At 28.9% G+C, this 26,588-nt stretch overlaps 6 protein-coding genes across 11 annotated transcripts in view; 3 read left to right on the forward strand and 3 right to left on the reverse strand.

The window, feature by feature from the left end:
* LOC126866990 (programmed cell death protein 5) overlaps window positions 1–26,588 on the reverse strand; it is a 69,790-nt gene that overhangs the window by 19,528 nt on the left and 23,674 nt on the right. The gene's annotated exons all lie outside the window — the stretch shown is intronic.
* LOC126866951 (probable glutamate--tRNA ligase, mitochondrial) lies at window positions 4,278–9,425 on the reverse strand. Of its 3 annotated transcripts, none has more exons than XM_050620991.1 (10): window positions 9,408–9,425; window positions 7,622–7,749; window positions 7,254–7,488; window positions 6,521–6,716; window positions 6,229–6,443; window positions 5,274–5,496; window positions 5,005–5,165; window positions 4,764–4,930; window positions 4,501–4,658; window positions 4,278–4,419 (listed from the first exon to the last, which is right to left on the reverse strand). In XM_050620991.1, exons 2-10 carry the CDS (start codon window positions 7,719–7,721, stop codon window positions 4,339–4,341), a joined length of 1,536 nt encoding a protein of 511 aa, XP_050476948.1. In that variant the 5' UTR covers window positions 7,722–7,749; window positions 9,408–9,425; the 3' UTR covers window positions 4,278–4,338. The 3 variants fall into 3 exon arrangements, with proteins under 3 accessions (XP_050476948.1, XP_050476947.1, XP_050476949.1); XM_050620990.1 differs by lacking the exon at window positions 9,408–9,425 and adding an exon at window positions 7,842–7,994; XM_050620992.1 differs by lacking the exon at window positions 9,408–9,425 and adding an exon at window positions 7,846–7,970.
* Window positions 8,898–14,783, forward strand: LOC126866934 (polycomb protein suz12-B). The gene is made up of 9 exons (XM_050620955.1): window positions 8,898–9,243; window positions 10,359–10,405; window positions 10,913–11,096; window positions 11,189–11,280; window positions 11,377–11,569; window positions 11,676–12,041; window positions 12,134–12,462; window positions 12,536–12,789; window positions 12,863–14,783. The coding sequence occupies exons 1-9, from the start codon at window positions 9,144–9,146 to the stop codon at window positions 13,536–13,538; spliced, it is 2,241 nt and encodes a 746-aa protein (XP_050476912.1). The 5' UTR covers window positions 8,898–9,143; the 3' UTR covers window positions 13,539–14,783.
* LOC126866977 (methyltransferase-like protein 22) lies at window positions 15,147–21,980 on the reverse strand. 2 transcript variants are annotated; one of them, XM_050621042.1, is made up of 6 exons: window positions 21,760–21,980; window positions 16,396–16,983; window positions 16,164–16,292; window positions 15,900–16,085; window positions 15,651–15,818; window positions 15,147–15,580 (listed from the first exon to the last, which is right to left on the reverse strand). In XM_050621042.1, exons 2-6 carry the CDS (start codon window positions 16,466–16,468, stop codon window positions 15,294–15,296), a joined length of 843 nt encoding a protein of 280 aa, XP_050476999.1. In that variant the 5' UTR covers window positions 16,469–16,983; window positions 21,760–21,980; the 3' UTR covers window positions 15,147–15,293. The 2 variants fall into 2 exon arrangements, with proteins under 2 accessions (XP_050476999.1, XP_050477000.1); XM_050621043.1 differs by lacking the exon at window positions 21,760–21,980 and having other exon boundaries at window positions 16,396–16,550; window positions 16,709–17,776.
* On the forward strand, window positions 17,979–21,753 carry LOC126866972 (unconventional myosin-XVIIIa-like). Of its 3 annotated transcripts, none has more exons than XM_050621034.1 (3): window positions 17,979–18,355; window positions 18,447–18,477; window positions 18,576–21,753. In XM_050621034.1, the coding sequence occupies exons 1-3, from the start codon at window positions 18,259–18,261 to the stop codon at window positions 19,393–19,395; spliced, it is 948 nt and encodes a 315-aa protein (XP_050476991.1). In that variant the 5' UTR covers window positions 17,979–18,258; the 3' UTR covers window positions 19,396–21,753. The 3 variants fall into 3 exon arrangements, with proteins under 3 accessions (XP_050476991.1, XP_050476993.1, XP_050476992.1); XM_050621035.1 differs by having other exon boundaries at window positions 17,981–18,477; window positions 18,576–18,653; window positions 18,738–21,753; XM_050621036.1 differs by having other exon boundaries at window positions 17,980–18,477.
* LOC126866953 (protein disulfide-isomerase) lies at window positions 23,052–26,179 on the forward strand. Its single transcript, XM_050620993.1, has 8 exons — window positions 23,052–23,332; window positions 24,238–24,569; window positions 24,663–24,800; window positions 24,881–25,111; window positions 25,201–25,572; window positions 25,657–25,785; window positions 25,868–25,954; window positions 26,033–26,179. The coding sequence occupies exons 1-8, from the start codon at window positions 23,185–23,187 to the stop codon at window positions 26,081–26,083; spliced, it is 1,488 nt and encodes a 495-aa protein (XP_050476950.1). The 5' UTR covers window positions 23,052–23,184; the 3' UTR covers window positions 26,084–26,179.

The raw sequence follows: 26,588 nt of genomic DNA on the forward strand, positions 1-26,588 counted from the left end.
ATATCACACTACTATTAATTTTAGGAAATTTTCTTAATATCTTAATATCTTATCAGTGATCTTAGTGTTCATATATTTCCTTTTATCTATTATTCATAACTTTTTTGTTAATACAAGAAGTATTAAATTACTAAACTATGTATTTACATCTGCGAAATGATGATTTAAGAAATATTTTAAATTTCTATATTATTTATTCACTATAGAAATGTTGAGAATATCATATTTTGTATGATTTATTAGTAATAATTACCATCTACATAATTTTGTAGAGGGTATACTCATAATCATTTCCTATTAAATTTTTTATTGTAGTAATATATGTATATACATATTATTGCAGGTAAAATACATAATGTTTCAAATAAAATTATATATATATATGCATACGTAACACATACATATATGATGTATTAAATATATTGTAAACATATAAAAAGTATGTATACAAAAGCAGATGTGTTTACATAGTTGTAATTCGAAATTTATAGTTATGCAATCACTAAATCTTTTTTATTAAATATTGTATGTCTATTCTTAACAATTTTACCTAGATTAATAATTTACTAGTTTTATTTGTTTTAAGATCAAGATAAATATGTTAAACTTTAATCTATAAATGTTTTCAATCCATAAATCAAAGGTCTTAAAGATATTAAAAAAATATTTAAAAAAATTTTAATGATATATACTCTTACAAATCCAGGTGTTAAATTTATTTTTTCACATAGTGATTTTTTATTGACAATATGCAACATGAGTGAATACTTCAATATATTATACGATGAATGGAAAACAATTTCTTCAATAATTCTAATGTTATTTTTAACAATGTGGAGAAATGGAAATGTTACATGTTCCAATCCACTGACTCAATAAGTAAAAAGAAAACAGTTAAACTGTTTCTCAATATTATATAACCATCTTTTTAGGATATGAATATTAGAATAATGTTGTTAATGATATAGATATGAAACTTTTTTAAAGTATATAATTTAATGTAATATTTTGTTTATTATGCTTTGCCCTTTCAAATATGCTCAATTTATACCACAAAACTACACTAATTCTTCCATATATATAAATTTGCATTCCAGCATAATAAATCTGCAAGGATAAAAGTGCCTATCTTAGATTTTCTAATCTCAAAATATATGAACAGCATAACTTAACTGGCATTATATTATAATTTTAAAATTGTCTTATGCATTCCAAATTTTCCATTTAATATTGTAAACACTGAATTATAAAAATAATTTGCATGTGATATTTGTTTAAGATTATAGTAAAAATTATAACTTGTATTTGGGTGATAATATTATGATAGTATTATATAATGTTAGATATTCAGTTGTAATTTTATACTTATACTTAATTTTATATTTATATGTATACCTAATATGTCACAAAATATTTAGTGAGAATAAATTATATAACAACTATTACGCACATATTACACGATAAAACATATTCAGAAGGTATGTACAATTTAAAGAAAAATAATTTAAAGTATACATAGATATAATTATATCATTTTAAAGTTTTATTTAATCAAGAAAATTCAATACAATGTAGAAACTTCCTACTGGTAGAACAGTTTTGTAGCATGAAGCTAAGGATCAAACCATGTTATGTTTGGATTAACTACTCTTTTAAATATATTTACATTTACGTAAAGAAAAATTGTCCTCATCTTATACATTGTTTCGATAAACTAACAACTACTTTATTATTGATAACTATCATAAAATCAATGGATATCTATTTTAGCAAACTTTCTTCATTTACAAAATTTTTCATATTTCTTTCAAATATATGCATTTTTGATCTATTTAGTTCATTCAAATTTTTTTGTTTTGTATTATTGATGTATATTTAAAAATATAAAATTAATTTGTTTTTCTATCAGAAAATGCAATAAGAAACATAAAATGTTTCGAAATATATTCTTATACATTATTATATGCAAAGCTGCATAAGAAACCTCAACCCTAGATAATAGTAATACATACATATAATAAAATCTCGTTTCTTGTTATTTTTCTGAAATTCTTTGAAATTTAGAAAGAGAGGTAAATTATATTATGTTCTATTGAAAATTGTAAAACAATTCCTTCTAAGTCCGTTTATATATACTGAATGTTCTTTATACATTCTTCGTTACACTATTATGTTAAGTAAATCCATAATTCAATGAATACATAAGACGTAGAAAATGCTTGAAAACTATAAAGAGTATTATACAACTATACAAAATTAGTCACAAATAAATTTCTTGAAATTATTATATTTATAAATATAATTAATTAGAATATATGTTTTTTAAATTCTCTACTTATGTATTTTGCAAACTACATTACATATTTTGCAAAATCCAAAAATATAAAAATCTACTATACTTCAAATAAGTTGATGTTACCTAGTATGACAGAAAAGGTCTATAATATTATATATCTAATAACTTACTTTTATCCTACGTTTATAGAATTTTTAAAGTATGATAAATAATATTGTATAGTAGCGTATATTGCTACTAGTAAAAAAGTTAATATAGTTTTAATATTAAAATAATCATTATGCAATTTACATAAATCAAAAACACAATGATATTCATATAATTTATGTTTATACTCTAAGACAAAAATATGTTTATCTCCATATTTTCTTTGTATATGATATGACTTAATATATGTATGTCATTCAAATAATTTAAAAGAGAAGGTATATATGATAAACTATTTTAATTAATTATAATGAAATATACACATATCCAAATAAAGAAAATCTTCTTCAAAGATTGTTTCATTTCCCTTTTATCCTTTTGTTTCTGTTTAGATGTATTCAGATAAAAATTTTTTTCTTAAGAAGATATACTTTATTCATCTAGTATTATATTATTGTAAACAGAAATATTAAATAAATGGATCAAATTATGATTGTCCTTTTCACAAATGCAATATAATTTATAGTTTCATTACACTTAGGATATTTTTCCTAATATAAATATATTACAATTTATAACTTAAATATTTACTATATACATTTTAGTTTGAAAAAAATTCATTGGTACAAGTAAACAAAGGATAACAGTATATTTTATACATATGATATGAAAACATTGAAATGCACAGTTGATGCAGTAGATGCTTGCTTACTATATTTTATATGTATATATTTTTATAGAAACAAAATCAATCTATATCAAAATAATATTATTTAAGATTTAATTACATAATAAGAAGATATTAGAAAATATTTAAAATACAATTTGCTTATTTCATAAATTACTAAGTAAAGGCTGATATACAATAAAATATTATTATATTATTATTATTAATTCCATAAATTAATATCCTTATGATAGGTTTTATAGTTACAATAAATTGCGTAGTAATTTTGTCTATACATATGTAAGTAATTTTATATTTAATAAATTTCTTATTGTCTGGGAATATTTCAACGCACATTGTGTATATAAATTCAATTATCATGGAAAAATATTAGCAAATATTTTTTCACATTAATTAGATGTATTTAAAGAATATTGTAGTTTATATTTTTAAACTGTCATTATAAGTTTCAATATCTATTATAGTAAAAATCCTTTTATTTATATTACATGTTATATTTATGTTATATTTTAGAAAGCTTTCTGTAATTAGGAATATATTATAATTTAATTATAATTTCGATTGTATTAGAAAATTGAACATTTATTTAAATATACAAAATCAATCCCAATTACCCCAGGGAATTGAAATGTAACAACTGTAAATAATAAAACTGTAAATAATTTCATCTGAAGTTCGAATTACATAACTTTTAAATTATATATTCAGGTTTCATTTCATTATCAGATAGGTTTCATATAATTTAGTCTTATAATACTATAAATCTCTTGAGTTTTAGAAAGTCTTACATAAGATTACTAATATCAACATATTTAATGTATTATTTAAAAATAGATGTTCTTATTCAAAGAAAATATAATTATATAATATAACATTATATAAATTTCTTTTATTTCCATATATATGTTTCTGTATCTTAATATGCATTATATGCAAGTTATAGATAACATAAAAATAAAAATATTTATATGTTAAACAGCTAAAGAAATAGCTTTTTATGTGACCCATAATATACAAAATTAAATGATTTTAATATATTTAAAAACATATAAAATACAAACACGAACATAAATAACAAAATTGACTAGATATATAAAATTTGTATTCTATTCAAAATTATTTTTATTCTACGAATAATAAAAAGTATTAATTTCAAAATGTATTGTTAATTATAAATTTACAAATATATGTGACCACATTTTTATTTTTAGGAAATATAGCGTTTTATTCTTAACACTGTAGAATCTTTCCCCAAAATTTCCATCATTTCAGAAACTGGTGGACCCTCCTAAAAATGTAAATACATATATTATATAAATCAGTATTAAATTTATAATGAAAAAATATAATTAGAATATTTTATGTTTACCTTTAAACCACTAAGTACAAAACGTAAAGCTTTCATCAATGTTGGATATGAAATTTCATGTTCATTAGCAAATTCTTTTAGGTATTTATTTATCCATTCTTTATTAAAATTTTGAATTTCAGTTTCAATCAATTTCATACTTATTATTTTAAGCGCATCTATAAAGAAAAACCGTTTTAAGTGTATAAAAAAAAAATAATGGATTCAATTATACTACACGAAACACTCAGTAATGTTTATATACAAAGTATAACAAATTATACCTAATTTACATCCTAACATAGTGTCATCAAATGATGTGGTTGGTATATGCCATAAAAAGGCCAACTTTGGAGATACTAGATCACTTAATTTTGATATTCTATGCTGTGCCCATTTTAATACAGAAATAATATGATTGTCGTCTAATTGTAAATTTCCATCAGTTTGTCTAAAAATATCACCGAATATGTTGTTAAAGCTCTAAATATAAATAAAAATTAGCACTAGACAAACCATACATACCTATTTGGGAATGCTTCTATGACTAACGTTTTTATTCTTTCAATTAAAAATGCATTATTTTTTTCGTTTGCTAATAATTTTGCTATCTCTATCCTATTGAATTCTAATAGTTTTGGAGGTGAAAGTTTATTAGAACTTACTTTTATTTTAGAAATATTGAACTGAAATAATTAAAACAAACTAAAGTAAATAATAGAAAAGCATGTGTAGTATGATTTATATTGAATACAAATATTTTGTATAAAGGATATAATATAAAACATAAATACTTGTTTGATTAATTCTTCATAACTATCAATGTAAAGAGCACCTCCTTTATTATCAAAACCACCACCAGCATGTGTAACATAGTTTAAAACTGCTAATGGAAAAATTCCCTCTTTTCTAAAGGATTCTATACTTATATCGCTTTGCCTTTTTGATAATTTTGATCCATCAAAGTTTAATACCAAGGGTAAATGTCCATATAAAGGTGGAGTCCAATTAAAAGCTCTGTAATAATTACAATTATTGGAGATAATCTACAATTAATGGATAATATCGTATAATAAATTATTTATATTTAAATGTTTAGTAAAGGATATGTAGTCATGTCATATTCATAAAATATGTATGAAATACATATAAATGTTATATAAACATAATTTTTTTTAATATTCTACATAAATACTAAAAAAAGTTTATCACAGGTAAATAAGATTTTCTTAGTACATGTAATTAATCTATTTAATCAAATAATTATTAATTATAATATCTAATATCTAAAGAATAAAGAAGATAGTTTAAATTATTATTCATAACTTATTATTAAATAATTACTAATTTGTTATATATATTTATTATTTAATTACTATATACTAATTATATATATTTAATAATTATTTAATAATAAATTTAAAATAATAATTTAAACTATTTTCTTTGTCCTCATATACTGAGATAACTGTTTATTATTTAGATATTGTACATGTAATAAATACTTGCATTCAAAAATATAACACATTCTAACATATTTTATTGTTCATCATACCATATTGCACAATAGAAGTAATTAATAATAACCATAATTCTACAATACTGCATAAAATTTGAATCCTATATAAATATTCTACTTTTAAATTGAAAATATCTTATAATTATATATGAAATTAAAAAAATAATACTTTACAGGTACTAACAAATATTAAAATATTTACAAATTTTGTTATAAATTTTAGTACTTACTTGTACATCATTATATGTTTAGGTGTGGATACTTGCCACTCAATTCCTCTTAATACATGAGATATTTCCATAAGATGATCATCAACAACATTTGCAAAATGGTAAGTTGGATAACCATCTGTTTTGATAATAATGGGGTCTCCTTCCCTTTGTGCAATATCATGTTCTATTTTACCATATATTAAATCATCAAAGCTTTCTATTCCAGCAGATAACTACAAAAATATAGATAAATATATAAAAATATAATTAATCACAATATATGACATCATGTAATACCATTTTTCAATACCTTAAATCTAATACAAAAAGGGGATCCCTTATCAAGTTTTGCTTTTACTTCATCGTTGCTTATATGTCTACATCTATTATCATACTTAGGCACTTCTCCTCGTTTTATTGCTTCTCTTCGCAATAATTGCAATCTGTTTTCTGTGCAGAAACAGTAATATGCAGATTGATTATTTATAAGTTTAAGCACTTGGTCCCTGTAATTTAATGAATAATGGTATATTATTAGTTTTCTAGTATCTATAAGAATCTTTGTCTATTAAAATAACAAGTGAAATTTAACTTTATTTTATAAAAAATATAGGAAGTCATAGACAAATAATTTAAATTTAATTTATACTATATAATATAATATAATTTATATAAGTAAAAAATACAACCATTATATGTATTAAAACTCTATATTTTTAGCCAAAATACTAATAAATAAAAATTAGTTATGTTACAATAATTATTTGAAATTAGGTGATAAAACAAAATATAATTATGTTTATTTGGATTTTGTTACATATATGCTTTAATGGACTTACTTGAAAAATGTTCACTAAGCTTTAAGTAAAGTATACTTTAAAGTATAAAGTAGCATCATTATATCTAATAATTTTGTAGAAAATAATTCATAATATCACTTGGAAATATCTATATGAACACAACATTTATATTACATTTACATATATGTAACTACAATATAGTATTTATTTGAATACTTATATAAATGAAAATTTTCAACGTACTTGTATATTTCAAGACGTTTTGATTGTATGTAAGGCCCGGCAGGTCCACCTCTTATTGGATCCTCATCAGGTATGATTCCAGACCATAGTAAATCACATTGGATTTTTTCTATTGCATCAGGTATACATCTAGATTGATCAGTATCTTCAATTCGTAAAATAAATGCACCATTATTAGCACGAGCAAATAAATAATTATATAATGCAGTTCGTAAACCTCCTACATGTAACGAACCTGTAATAATTTTTACACATATTAATATATTTTTTATACTGTATTAAGCAAGATAAATAAAAAAATATTACATATGATGATTTAATATTCTATTATATTGAATTTTATAAAGATGAATAATCATATTACATACCAGTTGGACTAGGTGCAAATCTAACTCTTACTTGTACTTTTTTAAAGAACCGTTTTTGCATAAACAGAACATTTGTAATACGGAATATGTTGTACTTCATCGTATTTCTTCACTGAATTATATTAAACCTATAATTTAAATTTCACTAAAGATCATTATACAAATTATACTGTTTAATACCATATTACAGAAGCATAAATTAGGATTATATAAAGCATACCAACATCAAGTTTTGTTTTAAGATTCACTCTTTATCTCCAATATTTTTCAAACAAACAAGAATAAACTATTAATATCATATAATTCATTTACACTTGCTTTGACTATTCACTAGGGGGTACACATGTTTCAAATGTGCTTTCATACAGGCATTTTTATCTCTAGTAAAATATTTTATGTTGACCAACCTTGTAAAGTTTTCCCAAAAAATATGAAAGTAATTTCTTTTAAAGTTTAGGATCACAACTATATAAAGAATTTATATAACTATAATTTATAATATTTACATACATACACTAATCAATAACGTTACAGGATTACAATATAAAATTAATTTATAACAAATTTTATTTGTATCAATTATTATTTGTATTTATTATTTATTTGTATCAATATTTATATTTTGATTTTCTACTCTATAATATTTAGCAACAGCATAGAAATGATTTATAAAATTTAAAAGAAATGGAAAGCATAATATATGATCTGCAATGCATGCGTTTTAATGCAATTATATAAATTCTGCTAACATACTCCTTTTATTATGATATCTGCTGTTATATAGAAGTTTAAAATTATAGTTACAAAATAACGTTTTCATTTTTTTTTTTGTTAAAAAGAAATTACTTATAGTTTTAATATATATACATCTCTGATGGCTGGACAAAAGTATATATAGCAGCGTATAAAAGTTTCTGATTAGATAGATTTTTCACTTTAGATTCCAAAAGCGGTATTATTTATAATATAATATAAAAATTCTTTAGAATTTTAACAAGTATTACATACCTATATAATAGTGTTCACGTATTATATCATGTTCTCTTACTTATCGTATTTTTATACCTAATAATACTTAAAATTCTTTTAGATATGTACCTTTCGAATATAAAGTGAAAATATAGTATGACGTCATGATATTGTTTTTACGTTGTTGTAACGTTCTATGTTTTTCTTTTTACTTTTATTTTACTTCTTTCATCTACAATTCAAATACACTACATATGTTTGCGGATATATATAAATCGAATATGATGTATGTTTTGATATGTTGTTAACTTTCATATCGAAAATCGAACATCTGATCTTACATTGCATTTTAAGGAAACAAATTATTTTTACATTTCGCGCGATATGTATTGGTAATGAGTGATTGGTTCGTTTAGTTATTAATAATGATATAAGGGTGCGCTTTAGTTGCAGGCTAAGCGCCGCAGATTTCGCGCGGGGCGGGTGTTGTCATTAGATTTTCACGTGACGAAAGTGAATTTCCGTAAGAAATTTGACAACGAATCGTATAAAAATGCCGCCGAAAAAGCGGGAAAAAGAAGTGGACGGGCAGAAAGGTCCTCGAATGGATCAAATTCAAGCAGACCATGAGCTATTTCTACAGGCCTTCGAAAGTAAGAACTTTCTGTTATCATTCCTTTTTCCTCTATTTTTCTGACTTCAAAATTAATTAATATCTCGATTTATAATAACTAAATGGTCATTGATCATCACTTTTTCAATATTTATTACAAATATTCAAAATGATCGTACATAACCCCATTTGCTAAGAACGTACCGAGCGCCGAACCGCGCGTCGTTCCACTCCGTTCCCTCCTTTGCTTCAATTCGTGGACACCTGTCATTCTCTCACCATGTTCCTATTTAGTGTTTAATTTAAAAAGTTAAGCCAATTATATGTGATGATTAAATAAATGCAGTATGTATTATTAGGTTTAAATTATTTTTCATCAATGCAACTTTTATTTTAATATTTTGATATTTTTTCTCAACTAATGGATATCTTAGTTTTGTAGCAAAATATCATGTACTTAATTTATTAACACTCATGTTTAATTCGACCACAACATGTTGTTGCTTTTATTTAAACATGTCAAAAAATATAAGGAAATTTTCTAAATAAATAAATACATTATTAAGATTAAATTATTTTTCAACATTGTGATTTTTATTTTAATATTTTTTCTCAATTAATATATATCTTAGTTTTGTAGCAAAATATCATGTATTTAAATTATTAACACTCATGTTTAATTCAATCACAACATATTAACTTTTATTTAAATATGTCAAAAAATTAAGAAAATTTTCTAGTAACTAATTTAGTGTAATAGAATTATTTTTGTTTTTTAAAGGTACTTATACTTTTTAATAATTTGAGACATAGTGCAGTTTTATTTTAGAGTAAAATGGGATCAGAGAGGTTTAACCTGCATAAAGCGTAACAAGTATGAAAGAATGCAGGCTTCTCATATGGAAACGAGAATAACCTAATCATCATTTCCCATTTTTCCTTAAAGAAGAATCATATACAATTTTTGATATGTATCTCTTTTAATTCCTGCAAGGATCATTTCACTTGCGACAAAAATGTTAACCTCTGAGCCATCTGGAGGAATTCAATTGAACTATATTCTTCTTTTATTTAATTTATTTGTATTTAAAAATGTTTAAATTATATATTCTTATTCTTGCTATTATATAATAATTTTATGTATCATTTTTTCAGAACCAACCCAGATCTATCGATTTCTACGCACAAGAAACCAAATTTCAGTGAGTAAAAGTAAAATAAATCTATCTATATTTTATATTTTATTTTAATTGTTAATTATCTGTAGTTTAATGTCTCCTCAAAGTGTTAACTGAATATTTTAATATTTATTTGTATTCAAAATGTCCAAAGTATTAGATGAGAGTGAAATGGTAAATACTTGTAGACAAGTAAATATGAATGAAAGTATATTTGGTACAATTTTTTTGTACTAACAGTTTAGTGAATTTTTCTTAGGTTGTAATAAAATAAAACTTAAATTCTACAGTAGAGTGTTTGTGAACATTCCTGCAATATAATTAAAGTTAAAAAATATTTTGAAACTTTTTATATTTGTTTTTTATGATTGAGAACGGTAGGTATATAAATTTATTATCTTATAAAGCTACTTTATAGTTTATTTAAAATAAAATGAAATTAAACATTATATTTTATGCTCTGTATCATTTTGTTTATACAAACTAATAGAAATGTGATAATGTAAAACGTTTTGTGTAATTCTTTTTTAGCCAATATTTCTATATAGAAACTTAACTTACATGAGGCAACGTATGTCTAGAAGCCATAAATCACGTCGGGTGTTTAAAATTGACATGATATTGGAAAAATTAATGTCAAAAAATAATCAAGGAGAAAACCCAGGTGTTCGTGGATACATGACTCTTACTTTTCTAGGTTTTTATGATAAAAAAGGTAATTGTGAAATAAGCTCTGGTACCTAAATGAGACACTTCAAAGATTTAGCATATTGAATTAAATTTTTCTTTATAATGGTAATGTTACAGTTGAAACGCCTCAAGATCCAGTAAAGGTAGAAACATTATTATTGAAAATATGTCACAAAAAAAGAAAAGATGTGAGTTCACCAATTATGCAGGCAAGTATGACTTTTCAATTACATAATTTGTTAGAATGGAATAAATAATTAAGATTGATAATTGCTGTTAAATAAGCGAACATTTTTTAATTTTAGGTTTCTGTTGGCACAAGTGAAGTTCCAATCAATCCTTGTGAAAATCAACCACCTCCAAAGGCACCTACCATATCTATACCTAATGAATCTTTCAGTTTAAATAATGGTCATGTAGCGAAAACTTATATGCTTTTACTTAGAGTATATTGTACGTCCAATACTGGCTGCCTTATGCATAACTGTGATTTAGATGGTTAGTTAACAATACATGCACACACACATATATACCATGAATTACTTTAGAGAGTATACTTTCATAATATTTGTTTTCCTTTTTTTTTCTCTCTTTTTTTCGTTAGAACCAGCTCAAAAGCGTCGCAAATCTTCTACGGGTTCAATTAAAGCTGGAGGAGAAGAAATAAAGTTGTATGGTTCTGAACTCATAGTGTATGATAAACACAACCGATGTTTGTTGACTGATGGCGATTATGAACTAGGCTTACAAGAAGTACAAACCAATATTCGATCTAGCCCAAAGAAGCACAGCTCTTGGGAGTCTGTACCTGACATCAAGGAATGTGGTCCTTTTGAAGTATTCAGCAAAGGACCAACATTAAAGTTTAGGCTTAATTGGACGACTGAACCAAGTAACGGTTTAGTTGATAGACCAACTCCAATTCATTCAGTACCAAATGGTGATAATAAAGAAAATCGCTCAGGAAATAGTAAGTTTTCTATCCTTTTCTTTTTCCACAGAAGAAGAAATATGTATAAACAGGATAAAAAGAAGATAAAATGTTTCATAAAATAATTTCAGCTGGTCTAGAACGTTCTTCCACAAATAATAATAATAATAGTACCAATAATAACAACAATAATAATAGTAATAACAACAATAACAATAATCCAACACTGCCAACACCTAGTCCTCTAAATTCCTCAAGAATGACAACTAGTGAGAAAACGGACACTATCATGGGTACACAGCAAATAGTTTATCAGTTCCTGTATAATAATAATAGTCGCCAACAAACAGAAGCTTGTGAAGATTTACATTGCCCTTGGTGCTCATTAGACTGTGGAAAACTTTATTCTCTTTTAAAGCACTTAAAATTATGTCATTCGCGATTTACATTTACGTATGTGGTAAGTGTTTAAATATATGCATTACAAATCTGTGACATTAAAGTACTATAAAATAAATTTTTTATTTTAATAGCCAATTCCACAAGGTGCTCGCATAGATGTAGCAATAAACGAATGTTATGATGGCTCATATGCTGGTAGCCCTCATGAATTAATTACACAGCCATCTAGCATAGCATTTTCAAGAACAGGACCGACGAGACGTACAAGTGTAACAAATATTTTAGTATGTCGCCCAAAAAGAACTAAGCCAAGTCTTTCTGAATTTTTAGAGCTTGATGAAAATGAATATGAAAGCCAAAGACCTTATATTACAGGACATAATAGGTACAACAGTTAACTAAAATAAATGTCATTATTTATTACATATAAAATATGTTGCTCATGAAATTTCTTGTAGGTTGTATCATCATACTGTTACGTGTTTACCCATATATCCAAAAGAAATGGATATTGATTCGGAAGGAGAAAATGATCCAAAATGGTTACAAACAAAAACAATGATGATGATAGACGATTTTACAGACGTCAATGAAGGAGAAAAAGAACTTATGAAAATGTGGAATTTACATGTCATGAAATATGGCTATGTAGGAGACTGTCAAATACCACTGGCTTGCCAAATGTTTCTAGAAACTAAAGGGAAAGAATTGCTCATGAAAAATTTATATCGTAATTTTGTTTTACATATGTGTAGTTTGTTTGATTTTGGTCTAATTAGCCCTGTAGTTTTATATCAGACTATTCAAAAATTACAAGAAATTATGAAAGAAGGAGGCGAAGATAGTGATATTCGAAAAGTTTTACAAAAGTCCCATGAAGCTCAAGTTGAAAAATGGCTTAGTTCAGGTTGTCATGCATCTTTAGATGCTAATAAACAAAATAGTACAAGTACTAAAATAAATTTTAATAGCGATGGATCAAATTCTAATGCAAGACGGAAAACTTCTTTACCACTTAGTTCACCAAATTCACAATCTGTAAAAACGACAGCATCCATCCACAATAATGTTAGCAAATATGCTAATATGATGACTACATCATCAAACAAGACTGTAAATGGAAGTAGTTATTAATAACCGTTATACATACGTTAATCTGCTAATTGTACGTTTTTGTACAGTATTTGTTGCAAAGGATGTAATTGCGATTAGAATAATTGACATTATAGCTACTTGATAATCATTGCTCTAACTACTAGATCAATTTTCTATAAATTTGAAAGTTTTAAATGTAAAAGTGAAACAAAAGACAAACTTTCAGATAAATATAATGTGAATAATTCATATAGTTCTAATTGAAATTCTGGAAAACAATTAAATATGAAGAAAAAATTTATTTTGAATATACATAACCGAGAACCTTGTTTCGTAAAAAAAGATATAATGTACCCGTTCTTTCTTGGTCTAGTCAATGATGCCTTTTATGTATCTAACTTTCTGAACTTTTTATTTGCTTAGTAATATGTGAAAATTATATTGCCTTATATACTTTTGATTTTTATAATTTGAAGAACATAATATTTTAATATCAAAACTGGAAAAGTGACAAATTAAAATTATTAAACAGAATGTTACATTTAAATATAACTATCATTTTGGAAATCAAGGTCACTGGATAAATCTTGTATATTCATGATCGGGAATGATAGACTATTCTTTTATATGATAAAACAGTTGTACCTCCTATGGAATGTTAATTTAAATCATAATCTTATAGATTAATATGGATAAATTTAATATCTGAGGATAATATGAAGTTGAAAAAACTAGCACATAATCTATTAAAAGATGGGACCTTGGTACAATTACTTCAGATATTTCTTGTAAACTGAGGCTGTAAATTATAAGTTTTACCCCAAAGTAAGGAATAAACTGTTATAAAAAAGTGCCTTTGTAAAGCGGGAGAATTTGAATATGAGTGACTGTCGCCAATATATGACTTTTGCATTGAGTATTTATACTCATTTTAATATGTTGAATGTTTGTATGTTTTTATTTAGCAAAGTTTTTTGCCGATTGTCGTTCTTTCAGATAAATTTATGAATGAAATTTAGTACGTTACAATGAATTTATTCTCTGTGTAATATACACAACTTTACTGCCGATGATCGTTCGAAGAAGCATTTACATTCCCGTACGTAATACGTGACGTTTCTTTATAACGTAACTAGGTGAAATCTTGTTTAACTTTTTAACAAGTATTGTTTTCTAGCAAATCTGTTTTCTTCGAACGACTTTGATCACTGTCCATTAATACTACTACTTATGCTAGGTTGTAAATAAAAAAATACAATAAATTTAGAAACATTATAATTTAAAGTGTTCACTGCTTTTATTTGAAATTATTCAAATTTTTTGTTATTTTTATTTCTTTTTTATCATAAGATAATAACATATTATAAAATATATTTCAGTGGTAATTATAGTACTCCTACGGAGTAATCTTTCTTTCTAATTTTAGAATGTGAAATATGTACATATATACTGAAATACATGCATACATAGACAGCCACTAAAGATATTTAAGAAAAATACATTTTTTAATGAAATAACTAATTATGATATATATACAAGTATATATATTTTTGTCGCAATTAAAATGAAAACAAGGATAAAAAGGTCTTACTTTCATTCATAACGTTATAATAAGTTGTATTAAAAGTTTTCAAAACTTCTCTGATATCCATATATAAATATTTTCTCTAAATTTATTTAAATTTAATGTACAATTATAATATCTATGAACACATTATATTACTTAATACTGTTTGATATTTCTCTCATGTTCATGGATTTGTTACTATACTATATGTTATATGTTCAATTATATTATTTACTTAACTTGTTTTTTATTTTTATGAGAACCATCTGTTCTAATCTATTATATTTGAAATATTGTGGAAAATCTATTTTAATATATTCAACATGCCAATTAAATTGCTTTACTTTAACAAGATCTAAGAATTCTTCATACATTGGAGCAGTAGTTTCCATATTGGCTGTAGTAAAAACATATCTTTTCTCCAAAGTAATATAAACAACTTTCTGTACATTTGAATTTAAAAGTTCTGTTAATGTTTGGACAAATCCTTTTGTTACGGTTTCATCATAAATTACTGTAAACATAAAAAATCATTAATCATATCTATGTTATTTTTATTGTAAAAATATAAATTTATAACTTACCATCAGCAGCTAGAATAATAGCTGGTTCATCTATTCTTTTTTTGTAAAATGTAGGCCATTTTAAATTCAAGAAATCTAATCCTTTAATGTCAACTTTAGATTTAATATAAGCTTTATTTCTCATAAAATTTCTATGTATTAATTTCAATATCCCTTTTACATCAATGTCTAAAATGTAAGAAATACATTTACATTAAATATATGTGAACTATATTTAGTGTAATAGTATTATATTACAAACTTTATTACCTGTACAAATTACTTCTTTTGCTAGGAAACTAGCTACTATACTAGTTAAGCCAACTCCAGCACCTAACTCTAGAACTACCTTATCCCTGAATAAATCAGGATTGGATAAAATATAATCAGCTAGTAATAATGCACCTCGCCATACTTGCAATCCAACATATTGTAATTCTGTAGATATATGGTGTTCTAAAAATATTAATATATAATTTATTACATTAAATAATGTTTTCTGATATCTGGTTAATTCTATATATAAATTTATACCTATTAATAATTTTCCTTCTTGTTGCCTATCTATATTTATATCATCATCATTATCACGAGTTAAGTCATTAAGACATTCTGGTTTAATCATATAGGATGGATACTTAAAAATAAAGCTGGATATTACATCTATAAACATATCTTATGATTATATATCTTGTTACGGTCATATAAAAATTAATACTACGTATTAAATATGACATTACAGAAGTTAAGAAAGTAATAAACTTACTGTCATTTTTACATTTTATATAAGAATTTTTATTTTCTGTAAATATTTCTGATGTTACTGTATACAATGTCATCTTTGTTAATAAAAATCCACTAATATGTAAAAATGATTTTAATTGTCTGTTTTAGATCACCGCATATGTATCTCTAATATTTCTAAGTCAAAGAAATAATGTCAATATAAATGATCTCTGAACATTATACTTGTTAATAAAAAATAATAAAGCATGATTTACGTATAATTGATACACATTTCTATCTAAAAAATAATTAAATATTGCTAAATATAATTACTTTTCAGTATACCTGTTTACCTGAAATGTTATACTTTTATGATGAAGTTTACATAATACAATATTTCACAATGAATACATAGTTAAACTGTGACTTATTGTTTTAGACAGTTATATTATATTTGCGCTTATGTGTGTTATTGCATATAAATATAATTTCTGAAATATTTTACCGTTGTATATTGTAATATCGTAAAGTAATTTGAATTAGAGGTCGGTTGAAATTAGAAAAAACTGTATATGTCGTCTTTCTGTAGTTCGTGTACATTCAAGAGCGCCTATGTGACTAAAGTCACCTAGTTCTTACAATGATGTGAGAAAAACAATAAACAACGTTAGAGCAGAAGGACGGTTTCGTGTTTTAAGGGGGGATGACCGAGAGGTCAGAGTATGCAAGTCGAAAAGTGTGTGTGTTGCGAGAGTCAGAGTTGATCGAGACATCGAAGAGTAGAGTTGAGAGAGTTGATCGAGACGTCGAAGAGTAGAGTTGGGAGAATTGATCGAATTGTCAGTGTTGTAGAGTTGTTAGAGTTGCTAGTGTGAGAGAGAGAGAGAGAGAGAGAGAGAGAGTGTTAAATTCGTTGTGACGAGAGTTGCCAAATAACTCCACGATACTAATAATTTCCACGATACAAGTGGGGGCTCGTCCGGGATTCGAACCTGGATCTGGAAGGTTAGCAACCAACTACGCTAACCACAGCGCTACCGTCGTCGTTTTTGCAGATAATTCATAGGTTTCGCCAGATGGCAGTGTCCGTTGATACAGAGTTGTAGGCTCGAGGGCCTACATTACAAGGTTTAGATACCCGCATGTGGGTGACGTTGATGCTTTCTGGAAAACCGAGAACGGGATCACGTTACCGCGGGGACCTGGATTCCAAATATGAGCCGCCCCGATTGTCGTTTAAGGTCTATAAGGCCATGGTAGAGGGGGGGGGGGGTATGCTAGCCGACCAAGTGCTTAAATCAAAGCGTAGGTCATTAATCACGCCCAATTATATATGGCGCAATGTAGGAAATTTCGCTGACAAGACCGTCCGGAAACTTTCCACTCCAATCTACCACAAAGCGTTGGGTAGGCTTTGGGCTTTATTAAGAGTTGACGACAAGATAGATCCTCTTTCAATGCCAACGCCCTGGCCACGCTGAGTGCACTCGTTCCCGTCAGATCAGCGCCGGGCACGGATAGTACTTGGATGGGTGATCGCCTGGGAACTCCGTGTGGCGTTGGCGAAGCGCGCTGGGCCCGCCGCGCCCCCCGGTTGGGGTTCGGGCTTGGGCCGCCAAGCAGTCCGGTAGGGGAACCGGGCTGCCTGGCACGGCGGCGGCTCCAGCGGCGAGATGCGGTGTGACAATGGCCACACACCCGCTCCATCAGTGGTGGTATTAGGTACGCGGGCGAGGCCCCGTTGCGACGCTCACACCGATTCTTGGGCCTCTCGATCGCAGCCGGGACGGTCATCGTTGGAGGTTTGGAGAGTCCGACACTACCACGCCGCTTTCCCCAGAAGCGGTCTGGCGTCCGTGCGGATTTCCTCCACGTAAATATAAAAAAAAAAGATTCTCTTTCGATGTCTGAAGCGGCCAGCGCTGTGCCTCAGCGCACATCACCCGGTCTACCGTATATTAGAACACGACCAGGCTGGAAAAAGGGGGATGTTATAGAACGTGAGTTGTGGGGTACCTTTCTGACGTATGGAGGCGAGTCGATGATGGGGAATTTGTACTTTCTCTTAATTGATAGTGTTGCATTTGCTAGAAGTCACATTGGAAAGCCTGGTGAAAATAAGGTGAGACCCGTTCGGGCCATTCCTTTAAGTATCATACTACAAGAAGCTAGATTCGCCGCCCCATTAACCAAACAGTTCATTGAACAGAAATGTTGCAGGAATACCGCTTATGGATGTGAGATGATGAAGGGTGGAATGATGTGGCTTAATAGCCAGCTAGATCAGTTAAACTGCATGTATGGGCAGACTAAAATATTGATGATCGACTATAAGTCTTTTGATGCAAAGGTACCTGCGTGGTTAATACGTGACGTTTTCAGTGTGGTAATGGAGAAGTTCAATTTATCCGATAGAGACCGGATATGCTTTAGGAAGTGCATAAACTATTTTATAAATACTCCGGTCCAAAATTCTGATGGTAGACGCTTTAAGAAGGATCATGGAATTCTGTCCGGATCAATGTTTACCAATATTATTAGATGTCTCGTTAACATGGTGGTGACGTGGTATACCTTAGAGGTCGTCATGGGGGAGTACCCAGCTATGGACGTGTTTTTTGGAGATGATGGTATAGCATGCTTCCGCGGATCAGTGTTAATGGATCTGGACAAGTACGCGGAGGTCGTACAGCACGTCTTTAGTATGGTGATTAATTCGAAGAAAACATGTTGGACTTCCAACCCCACGAATGTGCACTTCCTGGGATATTTCAACTATTACGGAACACCGTATAAGAATGTTGAGGAGTTATTTCCGCAGCACCTCGTCGACGAATGGGAATACTGTATAAGTAGGTCATTGGGTTGCCTACTTGTGTCAGCTGGTACTAATATGGACGTTTTTATGGCGTGTCAGGCTGTATATAAGAAAACCTGCTTAGCCGGGGCTGACGTAGAAAAGGGGATAGATTTAATAAAGGAGAGTCCCTGGAGCCTAAGACATCTAGTAACTATGGGGGTAAAAGATCTGGTCCTATAGGAGAATTTCTTCCACGACATAACGCTAAGCGTTTCTTTCCCCAATTGTTCAAAATTCGCCAAAGGAGTGCAACTATGGTGTGAATGATATAAATACCCAGTAATGGATGCCCGTACCTATGTGGAAGGCCTAAAAAAGGCGCTGAAGAATGAATTTGGGAATGTAGTAAGTGCCCAGCAACATGAGGATGATCTTGAGCAACTGGTTGGACTTAAGAAGCAATTGGAGAAGAAGTTAGCTGATGCTTACGAAGAGGTCGAGGAACAACGTCAGGTTGTTGAACAATGGAAACGACGCTTGCAAAAACCGAATAGCGAGATGCACGACTTGAGATTACTGTTGGAAGAACAGACAGCTAGGAATAATCTTCTGGAAAAGAAACAGCGCAAATTCGATTCAGAAACTCAGAATTTAATGAATGATCTATGACACGAGAAAGCGCAACGTAAAAGGTTAGCTAGAGAAAAAGAAATCGCGATCGCGGAGAGGTTTACCATAGAACAGAACCTTAGTGACGCAAGATTGGAAATCGAATTGAAGGAAGAAAGATTGCGGACATTGGACCAAGAGCTTGAGGAATTAACATTTGGTGGCAAAACGGAGGAGGACGCAGCACAACTGAAGAAAGCGAAGCATGAGCTGGAGAAAAGAGTAAAGGATCAGGAAGAAGAGTTGGACGACTTAGCTGGCCAGGTGCAGTTGCTCGAGTAGGCGAAATTAAGGCTCAAGATGAACATCGAGCAACAACGCAAGGAAATACGCAAAGAGATGCAACAGAGGGACGAGGAGTTAGAAGACGTACGTGGTAACGCTCTGAAAAAGGTGAAAGTTCTAGAGTCGCAGTTGGAGAACGAGCGCGAAGAGAGGACGATATTGCTTCGAGAGAAGCATGAATTGGAATGTCGTTTGGTAGCTATCGAAGAACAGGATCGTGCTGAACGTGCGGCAGAAACTGATACCATGCATAGGCTAAAAAGAGATTTGAAGAGAACCAAAGCATTGCTAAGAGACGCTCAAACGATGCTGGAGAGATCGAAAGGTGACTCGACGGGTAAAGCAGCTTTACGACAGCTGAAGAACCAGTTAGAAGATGCAGAATGCGTTAGAGCAGTTGCAGTTAAAGCGAAACAGGCACTGGAGCAAGAACTGAATGAGACGCAGGCTTCGTTGCAGGAAGCACTGCGGCAACGTTCCGAAGCAGAAGATGGTGTTAATGTAGCTAGTCGCGAACGAACTGAGCTACTGTCGCAATTGGAAGAAAATAAAGAAGAGTTGGCAGAAGTTTTGAAGAAGTATCGGGCAGCTGTGCAGCAAGTGTCGGAGGAACGGAGAATAGTGGCAAGATACGTGGTGATTGGTAAAGTGGACCACGAGATGGTGTCCTCGTCGGATTCTTGCGACCAGCAGGAGGACTTAGCGAACATCACGAGGAGGAAGAATCTGGCTAAACAACAGCAACAAGATGTTGTTGATGATATTTGCGAATTTACTGAGAAGGATAGCGTTGCGGGTGTGAGGGTTGTTTCAAGTTTTCGGATAGACTCGAAGAGAGTCAATGCAAGGCGAACGAAAAGACAAGGGAAGTCGCACGTGCGGAATCCCTCCAATAATATCGATACGAAGATTCGATATACAGAGGATGTGGATGACGAGGACGACGATGGGATTGTCGAGGACACGATGAACGTGAAGACCTTCGAAAAAGAAGAGATCATAGTCTCGGTAGATGGTAAGTTGTTAACGTCTTCCATGTACGAACCGAGCCTACGAAAATGTCACGATGCTGCCACGACGATCAAAGCCCCTGACAAGAGTGAAATGGATAAACAAATAATTGGAGAGGAAGATAGAGGAAGAGCGAAAGAGGAGCAGTAGCATCGAGGACGAACAGGCCACGGTGTTCCAAGAGGAACGAGATCAGTTGCGTACAGACGCAAAGAGACAGATCGAAGAGATCCAAGCCCGAGACAAGTGGACGTATAACAAGAGACGCAAGAAGGCGACAGCATACAGGACGGGAGATCTAGTGGCAATCGAGAGGACGCAGGGCGGTCCCCGACTAAAGCTGCATCCGAAGTTCCTTAACTAAAAGTAAAGGTCCTGCGAAATGACCGATACGTAGTGCAGCGAGAGCAGCACGATCACAGCAGCCGATCACATGAAGTGGTGGAATGTTAACGATAGTGATGTAAGTGCGAGCAGCGATGATGAGCACATCTGAGAGCAGATGTGATTGTCAGGAAAGGCCGAATGTAATATCGTAAAATAATTTGAATTAGAGGTCGGTTAAAATGAGAAAAAACCGTGTACGTCGTCTTTCTGTGGTTCGTTTACATTTAAGAGCGCCTATGTGACTAAAGTCACCTAGTTCTTACAGTGATGTGAGAAAAACAATAAACAACGTTAGAGCAGAAGGACGGTTTCGTGTTTTAAGGGGGGATGACCGAGAGGTCAGAGTATGCAAGTCGAAAAGTGTGTGTGTTGCGAGAGTCAGAGTTGATCGAGACATCGAAGAGTAGAGTTGAGAGAGTTGATCGAGAGTTGCTAGTGAGAGAGAGAGAGAGAGAGAGAGAGAGAGAGAGAGAGAGAGAGAGAGAGAGAGTGTTAAATTCGTTGTGACGAGAGTTGCCAAATAACTCCACGATACTAATAATTTCCACGATACTACAATATGATTTTTGTAATAAAAATATAATAAATTACTAAACGTATTTTGAAACTTTTATTTAATATGAACAATTCAGATATTTTTTATTATTATGCTTTTTGTAATTGAAAAATTAAAAATAGATTGTGAAATTCAACGTTATAATTTATTTATAGGAGGAAAAATATTTTATTTGTTACAATGTACAAAACTTATTACATTACATAAAAAATATTATGAATAATTTTTCTTTATTTAAATATTTTATTGAAAATAAATATAGTAAAATATTTGCTTTTTACATATATATACAATAAATAGAGATTTAAATTTTAATTGTTATATATATTTGAATTTAAATATTTTACAAAGAGATTGATATTTCAACCTTTTGAAATTGGATAAATGCATACCAATGACAAAAATGTAAAGTAAAATGAAATTTTTAAAAAATTTTTTAGCAAGAGTAAAGTAGATATTTCACATATATATTACCTTGGCAGATTATTATAATAAAAATACATATTAAATATTAAAATACTTTTTTATTAACTAGTGGGTACATATTTTTTATGTAAATATACATCATTAGAAGCTGTTATTAGTTTTGTAAGCCATGACATTATTACTAGAAATAGAGCGGTATTTGGAATTCGGAGTAACAGAAACAAATAAGTACTCTTTGTTTCCTTCATACTTAATAGTATGATATTATAATAATTATATATATAATATATTGAAAAAGCAAAAAAATAATCGTAAATTTGAATTTATATTAAAATAGAATGCAAAATATATTTATCTTCTCTGTGAAGTGATAAAATAGTATGATTAAAAAATAAATTGATATCCTAACCCTTGTATAGTATTCTTAATATTAACATCCTACCGGATTCTTGAACTTTTGCGTCGACCAATCAGCAACTCCCACGATGAATGTGATGCTGATGCCACGCATTAACCACGATCTACCAACTGTATAGTTCTCTGCATCACTGTATTTGATCACTTTGTCCGTATTCTTCAACGAATGGTGTCGGTGACTATAATCTTAATATTGTAACGGTAGAATCACCGTATTTGCTGTATTTATACCTGTCGTGGCATAACTTATCAGAAAATAACATTGTCTCCATTTAAAGATGAAGTTCTTTGCGTTAATATTTACAGTGACTTGTTACCTTACTTTTACTTTTGCGAAAATTGAAACTGAAGACTCGGTTTTGGTACTTACAAAAGATAATATCGCAGAAGCTATCGGACAAAATGATTACGTGCTTGTTGAATTTTGTGAGTAGTAGTTTTACATTTTCTTTTTAAACAGGTTTCTTAATTATATTTAATGAAAAATTGCAATATTTATTTTATTTGATATTTTTATGCATTTAAAACATAATTGAAGCTGATCCAGATGCTTGGTTCTTACACGTCACCATTTAGGAGCCGGTTTTTAAGATCGAGCACACTTGTTGACATTATTTCATTTTTATTTCATAATATATGATGGAATGTTTGTCGAATGAAATGAATATATGATATGAATGAAAAACTTTTATATATAAAATTTATATATAAAAATTATATATAAAATTTGTATATATAAAATATATAAAATATATGAAATTATTTATTTTATGTCACGAATATCGTGCGATTCATTTAGAATTATATTCATAATCCTATTAAAAAATATATGTATACTCCATATTGATGGCTTACTGCACAAATATTGCATATCCACTTTCTGTGGAATTTGAATTTTATATGTAACAAATAGTTCTTAACCATTTAGTACTCACTTTTGTCATTTTATGTTCCTAAAAGAGATCAATCCACAATTTGCAACCAATTTGATAATAGCATTGATAAAGATAAATACAATACAGTATATGTGCAATAAGCCATCGATATTTAGTTCGGTTAAATAAATATATAAGTAAAGGATGTACAAGTTACGATAAAATATATAAAAGTTTATTTAATATTTTGAATAATTAAATTTAATATATGGATAAATCTTTTGTATGTGCTTTAAATTGTGATCTATACTCTGTTATTACTATACTTGCTCAATTTTTAAATTATAATTTTATAATATAGTGATGACTTTTTAACATAATAATTAATTGCATAATTATGTCACAGAAACATATTATAGTTACATCAATAATTTTTTTATGATTTTTAATATTTAGATGCACCATGGTGTGGACATTGTAAAGCTTTAGCACCTGAATATGCTAAAGCAGCCAAAAAGTTAGAGGAGGGTGGTTTCTCTGTAAAATTAGCTAAAGTTGATGCAACTGTTGAAACAGAATTAGCTGAGAAGCATGGAGTTCGTGCATATCCTACCCTTAAATTTTATCGTAAAGGTTCAGCTATTGATTACAGTGGTGGTCGTCAAGCAGATGATATTATTAACTGGGTAATAAAAAAGACTGGTCCAGCTGCTAAAGATTTGCCAACAGTTGAAGAAGCTAAATCATTTATCGAGGCACGAAATGTTGCCATTGTTGGGTTCTTTAAGGTATTATTAAAATAACAATATATTTGTTTGAAATCTTTGTTAATTGTATTATAAAACGCAAAATGTATATATGTATTTAATTACGTTAATTAGGATGCAGAATCAGATGGTGCAAAAGTATTTTTAGAAGTTGCTAATGCTGTTGATGATCATGTATTTGGTATAAGTAGTAATGAAGAAGTTTTCAGTGAATATGGAGTAGAAGATGGTAAAGTTGTTTTGTTTAAGAAGGTACATTAATTTTAATTTATTCTATTTTTCTTTATAGATATGTTAATAATATCATATATGTCATTTAATATTTGTTTTAGTTCGATGAAGGCAGGAGTGAATTTAATGACGAACTTGATGTTAAAAAATTACAAAACTTTATCTCTATACATGCATTGCCTTTAGTTGTTGATTTTAATCAAGATACTGCACAAAAGATATTTAGTGGTGATATTAAAAGCCATTTGCTTGTCTTCCTTAGTGAAGAAGCTGGTCATTTTGAAGAATATGTAGAAAAGATTAAAGAACCAGCAAAGAAATTCCGTAAAGAGGTATGTACAAATATAAATAATGTAGATATAAAGTAATGTATATAATAAATAGTATCATCATAATAATAATATTTTATGATATTGTACAGGTTTTGTTTGTAACAATCAATGCTGATAAAGCTGATCATGAACGCATTTTAGAATTCTTTGGTATGAAGAAAAATGAAGTACCTGCTATGCGTATTATACAACTTGAACAGAATATGGCTAAGTACAAGCCAGAAAACCCAGAATTATCTAGTGAAAATGTTTTGGAATTTGTAACTGCATTTGTTGAAGGCAAATTGAAAAAACATTTGCTTACACAAGATTTACCTGAAGACTGGAATAAGAAACCTGTAAAAGTTCTTGTTGGTACTAACTTCCATGAAGTTGCTTTTGATAAAACGAAGAACGTTTTAGTTGAATTTTATGCTCCATGGTGTGGACACTGCCAACAATTAGCTCCTATATATGAAGCAGTATGTTTCATTTACATATTTTTCACTTTTGCAACTTATAAAATGTTTTAACAAATATTTAAATATAATGTGATACATTTCTAGCTTGCAGAAAAATATAAAGACAGTGAAGATTTAGTTATAGCAAAAATGGATGCTACTGAAAATGAATTAGAAGATATAAGAATTGTTAATTATCCTACAATTACTCTCTACAAAAAAGAAACAAATGAAGTAACGATTTCAGATTTATTAATATTTTAATGTTTATAACAATTTTAACATATATAAGCATCCTAAATTGAATAAATTTTAGGCTGTATCATACAAAGGTGAAAGAACACTTCAAGGACTTTCTAAGTTCATTGATTCTGATGGTACTTATGGTCAAGCCCCAGAAGAAGTTCGTAAAAACTTTTAATTCATTTTAATTGTATTGTAATAATATAAGATTATAATTGATTTTACGTCATTTTTACAGGCTCAAGAAGAAGATGAAGATGATGATGTGCCAAGAAAAGATGAATTATAGATATATATCATTATAAAAGAGCAAATTTAATAATTTCTCATAACTACTGTTTATAAACTTTGTAATTCTGCTTGAAAGATATTAATTTATAGAAGACTTCTTAATCATTCATTTCTACTTAAATTTATGAGTCAAGTTCTTTCAAATTATATAATTAATTGCTAAAAATTTATTTACAATTTTCCATATCTTTATATATATGCATATACATTTACATATATATGTATGTATATAAACATAAATATATGATTGGCATATTTCAATTACAATATATACTGTATCTGACTGAGTTTCTAATGTGATAAATTGCACATATAGATAAAGCAATTTATTTTGTACGTTTTAGGTTTAAAATATATTTTGTCTGAATGTCTGATATGAAAATGAACTGTACGTCAAAACATTCTTCACAATTAGGGCAAATACGTCATTGGTATCGTTCTTATATTTTTTTGTAACTTTGCCCTCTGAGAATTATAATATTTAGATACAATACCTTTATCTT

The sequence above is a fragment of the Bombus huntii genome, chromosome 6 (genome assembly GCF_024542735.1).
Source record: "Bombus huntii isolate Logan2020A chromosome 6, iyBomHunt1.1, whole genome shotgun sequence".
Lineage (NCBI taxonomy): Eukaryota > Metazoa > Arthropoda > Insecta > Hymenoptera > Apidae > Bombus > Bombus huntii.